Source organism: Rhagoletis pomonella, unplaced genomic scaffold (genome assembly GCF_013731165.1).
Source record: "Rhagoletis pomonella isolate Grant_MI unplaced genomic scaffold, Rhpom_1.0 Rhpom_scaffold_01125, whole genome shotgun sequence".
NCBI lineage: Eukaryota > Metazoa > Arthropoda > Insecta > Diptera > Tephritidae > Rhagoletis > Rhagoletis pomonella.
In genome coordinates, this window is record NW_023459679.1 from 1 (window position 1) to 6,979 (window position 6,979).

Here is a 6,979-nt window from a genome sequence, read left to right on the forward strand (position 1 = left end):
CTACATGTAGTACATATCTACATATTGCTACCTAAATATAGAAAGGCCCTCACTCATATAGTCGCTGAAATACAAAAATCGGTAATAATTGATTGTGATGCATTTCATCGATTTCTAAGTCCCCACCTCATTTTAAGCAATACAAATTTTTAGTTAGTTACGGCTTTTTTGCATTTCAGCGACTATATGGGTTAGGGCCTTTCTATATTAAGGTAACGATATGTACAGTATCGGTCAGATCTATAGCACGCCATTTCAAAGTGATATTGTGTGCCACATATGTGTATTTATTTATTTTTAACAATTTTCATTTAACATATAGTTCATTCTCAGAGAAACCCCATATAAACCCAAGTTTAACAATTTGTAGAGAACTACAAAAAGTGCAACGAATTTTCACCTAAATTTCAAACCTTTTTCTCGGCAGTGTTAGAATTTTTTGGAGTGCACAATTTTTTAGCCCCTTCAGTTTTAGTCTGATAATGTGCAAGTTTCAAGTGGCTAAAAGTTGGCGTTATTTTTTAGAATTTTTTTTTCGCCAAAGGTGTTGCGGATTTCTTCCATATACAAATAAATTGAGTTTATTCATTATATGGAAGCCAATGCGACAAAAAAATGTAAAATAAATTATATAAAAAAAAACTTTTTAATATACAACGCTTTTATAAATGAACTAAAAAGTAGAAAATAATACATAATTCTCAGTCCCATAGAATTTGTTTTGATACCTTCTGATTTCGAAATTTTAGCAAAAGTCTTTATAATCAATTTATGAGATTGAAATGAAAAGCGTGGGGCGCTGCAATAAAAAAGATTTAGATTTAATCGACAATAGTCAAACTACATAATATAGAGCTAAAATTTCTACAGAGAAAGTAAATATTTGAGATCGATTTTAAGCGGTCGTTATTCATATATCCACATACATCCATATATTACACTTCATATCCATTCTGGTCTATTACGCGCCCCACGATTTTCATTTTCAATCTCCTAAATTATTTATAATGACTTTTACTAAAATTTCAAAATCAAAAAACATCAAAACAAATTCTATGGGACTGAGAATTATGTATTATTTTCTACTTTTTAGTCCTTTTATAAAAGCGTTGTATATTAAAAAGTTTTTTTTTTTTTTATATTATTTATTTTCTACTTTTTAGTCTTGTCTGTATACAATTTTGCAATAGATATTAAATTAATTCAACGATACCCTGCAAAAAATTGTGCGACTAATCTCTAAAGAGAGTATTCCGAGATTACTCTCAATCGGGTACAGTTGGTCGTTAATTAGTCACAGCTAGTCTCATACGGGCACTATTGGAGATCAATTAGTCTCGACTCACCCCTTACGGATATAATTGGCGATCAATTAGTCCCCGACTCATCTCTAACGGTACAATTAACGATTTAATGACATGTGCGCAATTAGTCAATGAAATTTCATGTGTGGCGATGACACATAGAGAGAGTATTTGCTTAACAAAACTGAAAACCCCGGTTCGATTCGCAGCCAGCGCAATTTTTAATTTTTATTTTTTAAAAGTGAATAGTCGCTTTTATACCCGTCCGGGTATAAAGAGGAACAATTAGTCTCTTCATAGGACATGCTCAAACAAAAGCGAACAGTTCATTCCATATAAAAGATCAAAAGTGGTATTAGTCGCATGTTCCTTTGCGATTGCAAACGGAGTCATCCCGGATTAGTCGCATTTTTTGCAGGGTAGCAATAGATTGGTGGACACACATGCATATACAAGAAATAGATTTACTTAACTTTGTGTAGTTAAAAGTAAATCCTTTGTTATATGTTATTCCCTTTGTTTTAAATAATTAAAGAAAAAGTCGATCGGGTTTTGGTATAACTATGTTTAATACATAATTCCGTTTATTTAGTTTTAATTATTTGGCTATGTTACTCAAACATATAAAATCGGCAAAGGTTAACAAAAACGAAGTTCGGGTTTTTACACCTTAATAACGACTGACTTTAACACCAGCTGAGGACTAGCGACTAGGGTTCTTGCTTAATAATAGTAATTGAGTTTTTTGTACGTTCGGATAAATTATGAGTGATGAGAATAAAACGATAAGTAGGTAAACTATGACTCACATTGAGTGTTTCAATGAGAGTATATAACTCGCTCTCCGATAATGAATTCGCGTCCCTGCGAATTTACAAGTTAAATTTTTACATTTTTTATGTTTAAACGTTACAATAATTTTACTCATAAAATGTAAAACTTTGTTCTTTGTGTTAAAATATAAATCGATAAATGCATGAGCATTATATATAATTCAAAATGTTTAATATCCGAACCATACTATCAATGTTATACTTTTTCTTTCGTTTTAAATTTCACAGTATTTTTTGTTAGAAAATTGGAAACTTTAAAGTTCAATGTTTACATATTGTATACAAACTACAAATCGAATAATGCTTAAACATTAGATACATAAAGCACATCAACTACAAAGCCACCATAATAATGACATTAACTACATATACATATTTTGTTTAAATATTTAGGTTCTACAATGTTTTTCTTTTGATTCTATTTTATACATTTATATTACATTTCTTTATGTGGCCTTCTGATGTGGGCTATGTCAATTTTGTTAGGAAAACTTTTGGGTAGTTTTATAAATCTTTTGGCAGTTTTATTTCTACTAGCAAGAGGGTTTTTAATATAAACTTTGTTGTTATCAAAGTTTGGCACGTTTTCCCGTTTAGCGTTGATTTTGTCTATAGTTTTTTTTTTCTTTTTGAAGGCAAAATTTGGAATTTTTCTAAAATCAATATTTTTATTGTTAATAAAATCTATCGGTTTTACGTTGTTCGAGCTGTGAATTGAATTGTTATAGTAACCAACTGATTTAATCATAATCTCCTCAATTTCCAAAGAATTGTCTGTGTTTTTTAAAATGCGGATATGTTCCAATAATATGGAATGAAGTCTTTCAACATCTGCGTTGCCAGTGTGACTGTTCCGAGTAGTGAAATGGGGAATTATGTCATTTTCGCGGCAGAATAGTCTGATAAGTGAGTTATTAAACTCGTTGTCCATTACTAATTTCTTCGGTTTTCCTAGCCAAGCCAAGCTTTCTTGGAGTTTAATTTTTATGGTGATCATGTTTCTATTGGGTAATTTATGTACGGAAGCTAGTTTGGTGAACCTGTCGATAGTCGTCAGAAAGCATGTGCGAAAACAATAGAAAACGTCAGCGTGTACTATTTCGTTCGGACCACTAGGAGTTTCCGTGTAATTAAACAGGTTTTTCAACGGATTTCTCGCGTATTTGTTCTCGTTGCACACATCGCATGTATTAATAAATCTATTGACCACCTTTTTAAGATTCGGATAAAAATAATTAGATTTAAATTGCTCGTAATTTTCTAACACTCCCCTATGATTTCCTTCGGTATGAATTTTTTCCACTACCTCTAAAACTTCTTCCTCCGTTCTCATGTCTAACGCCTTGTAATAACACTTAGTAAATTTAATTTTACTGTCATTCGAAAATAAGCTTATTAATTTTTCTTGAACAATATTGTATAGATTATTAGGTAACTCTGAATGAATTCCTATTGTTCCTTTCTTTACATATTTTCTAAATAGATCCGTAAGGTAAGTATTCTTGTGTAAATCTGCTTGGGCTATATAAACTATTTGGTATTTGTTGTATAGTATTTCGCTTTCAACTGTTTTATTTTTCACTAGCCGTATTTGAGTTGAATACTTGTTTACTATTGATTCAGAGATAAGGAAATGATTATTTAAATTTTCGGATGCTGAATGCACCGTTTCTATCGAATTCTTAAACAAAGACTTAATGTCATAGTTTTCTTCGTTTTCTACTGAATCAATATCTTTTTGTCGACTTAGAAAGTCAGCGACATTATTTTCCTTGCCTTTGATGTATTCAACTTCAAATTCGTATTCGCTAAGCAATGTTTTCCACCTTAAAATGCGGGCGCTTGGATCGTTCATGGAATACAGCCGTTTCAAGGGTTGATGATCAGTTTGTATGACAAATGCGCGTCCGAATAAATAAGGTCTGAAGTTCCGCACCGCCCATACTATTGCTAACAGCTCTTTTTCCAGCGTATGGTAACGCTTTTCGGATCCATTTAATGTGCGACTAGCGAAGCAAATTGGCTTGTTATTTTGACTTAAGACAGCGCCTATCGCGACATTACTGGCATCTGTTGTCACAGCAAATTTTTTTAAAAAATCTGGGAATGCTAGTAGCGGGGGTGATGTCATTATAAGTTTTAACTTGTCAAACGCCCCGATATATTCTTTGTCCCTTAGATTAATTTTTTAATTTTTCCTCAAATATTTGATTATGGGGGCAGCTATCACAGAATAATTTCTAATAAGCTTCCGGTAGTATCCCGTCAGTCCAAGGAAGGATTGAATTTCTTTTACAGTCCGCGGTAATTTTATTTTTTGTATGGCCTGTATTTTTTCGGGGTTTTGTTTGATTCCCTCGGGTGTAATAATATGCCCAAGAAATTCTGTGTGCTTTGATAGGAATTTGCATTTATCGTACTGTATTTTTAAATTGTTTTCGGACAAGCGATTAAATATCTTAGTTAGACTCTCAAAATGCTCAGTGATAGATGTAGAAAATATTAGTATGTCATCCATATAAATTATGCATATTTTATTAATATAATCACTCAAGATCGTATTCATCATGCGCTGGAAGGTAGCAGGTGCGTTTTTTAATCCAAATGGCATGCGCGTAAATTCGTAATGTCCATTTGGTCCAGAAAAGGCTGTTTTTTCTATGTCACTTTCGTCCATCAAAATTTGGTGAAATCCTTTTGCAAGGTCAATTGTGGAGAAATATTGTGCTCGCCCTAGCTTTTCAAAGAGTGACTCTATATTTGGCAATGGAAATTTGCCGTCAATAGTAAGGGTATTTAATTTTCTATAATCTATTACCCGACGCCATTTCTTTTTGTTACCACAACTCGATTTTTTCTCCACGATCCACAAGGGGGAGTTGTAAGGAGATTTGCTTGGCCTAATTATACCGTTATCTAACATACACTTCAGCTGGGAATTTATTTCTTCTTCCAGTGCATATGGATATCGATAGTTTCTACTGTATATAGGAGCATGAGGCTTCGTTATGATTTGTTGTTTAACAGATTCTAAAGCAGGTAGGTGTTGGCCTTCTTGGAAAAACATGTTTTTGTATTTTAATATAAATAATTTTAATAGCCGTCGTTCTTCGGTATTCAAATCAGTGCTAATTAATGTATCTATCTTGAAATTGCTTTTATCTAATGAATAGTTGTCAGGATATGTGTCAGTTTGAGAACAAAAGGCATAAAATTTATCGTTATTAGAAACATAACTTGCAACTTTATTATTAGCAAACGGAATTAACTTGTTGTTGACATGTACTACTTGTTGTGAAAAGTCAATTAGAAAGTTTAGGGGGGAAGAATATTTAGTCCGAGTATGCAATGGGATGGCTTGTTTTTTAAATTTAATAGTTTAATAGACATTGTTTCGTTTTCCCTCTCAAATTCCGCAGGAGTATTTACAATGACTTCTTCTGATATGAGTTCGGATGCAAAAAGTGTTTTTATAAGGATTGGTTTTTCTAATGCTCTACGGCCACGAAAATTTCCAAACATTTTAATGTCGTGGTAGCCGATCCGGTATCGACTAGACATCTTATTGCAATACCTTCGACTGTAAAATCTATCAGGGGTAAGTCGGTCGATGTGGAGAAAGCTGAAAATTTTCGATGTTGTCTACTTCCATTGGAACAACATGGGACTGCCTATTGTATCTTACATTGTTAGAAAACCTTCCAGAATCGTTTGCATATCTGAAGTTTCTCTGACGACTCGATCCACCCCGAACATTCCCACTGGCATTGTCTCTGCCATAGTTATTTCTGTTATTATTTTTACTAAAGTCGCTGTTAATATTTTCATAAAAGTTTTTATTTTAAAAATTTCTGTGATAGTTGTTACGATTTTTGTAATCTGTAACTAACTTTATAGTTGAATTTTTTGAGTTATACCTATAAAAATTTACACCGTTTTCATCATTTTCATTTATATTTCTTTTGTGAAGGAACGCACTGGAATTATTGAGGAAATTACGATTATGCTTACTATTTTTAAAGTGAGGATCAACCTTAGTTGTACCGCTGTGTAATTAATATCGTTCAACATATTATTTTGTAAATAGTAAGTGAACGCAGTTTCCAAGTTATCTATATTATTTTGTAACAACAAAGTTTTAACATTAAAAGGCAGGAATTATAAGTAAACATCAAAAATTAATTTGGAATTATTAAGTGGTGTATACAAAGGATCATTTGCACCTTCTAAAATATATTTGGTATTCATATTTTGTAAAACAGTTCCTAACTTATTGTGCAAATCTTCAATGTTTAAGGCTCTAACATTCATTGCGTCGTTTCTTAGGCTTAAAAATGTTGATTTGACTCCAAATTCTTCCTTCAGTTTTGTTAATATATCGTCGAAACTTGGTTCGTTGAGTTGTTGTATGACATGTAATGCGCGGCCTTTCAACTTGTTGCACAAAACCTTGGATATAATAATAATAATAATAGTATCAACAACAAGAATTTTTAACCATTTACAAGAAAAAAAGCCTTGGCTTACAACTATGTGAGCTTCGTACATGTACTCTGCACTCGCATAAGGCAATACACAAAACATGGATTTTTTTTGTAAAAAAAGTTAATTTTTTTGAAAGAATTTATAACAAGCATAAAAGTAATTAAATTACCTTTGTTTTAGTTAGTATTAAAAACAAGAATTTTTAACCATTTACAAGAAAAAAAGCCTTGGTTTCAACTATATGAGCTTCGTACATGTACTCTGCACTCGCATAAGGCAATACACAAAACATGGATTTTTTTGTAAAAAAAGTTAATTTTTTTGAAAGAATTTATAACAAACATAAAAGTAATTAAA

General features: G+C 32.0%; 1 protein-coding gene across 1 annotated transcript; it reads right to left on the minus strand.

Moving 5' to 3' along the window:
• Nucleotides 1–5,937: 5,937 nt before the first annotated feature.
• Nucleotides 5,938–6,598, minus strand: LOC118751963 (the record flags this gene model as incomplete). Its single annotated transcript, XM_036486788.1, is given in 1 exon segment — nucleotides 5,938–6,598. A coding segment is annotated over 1 exon segment (303 nt), but the record flags the coding sequence as incomplete, so codon positions are not given.
• Between the last annotated feature and the right edge of the window lie 381 nt (nucleotides 6,599–6,979).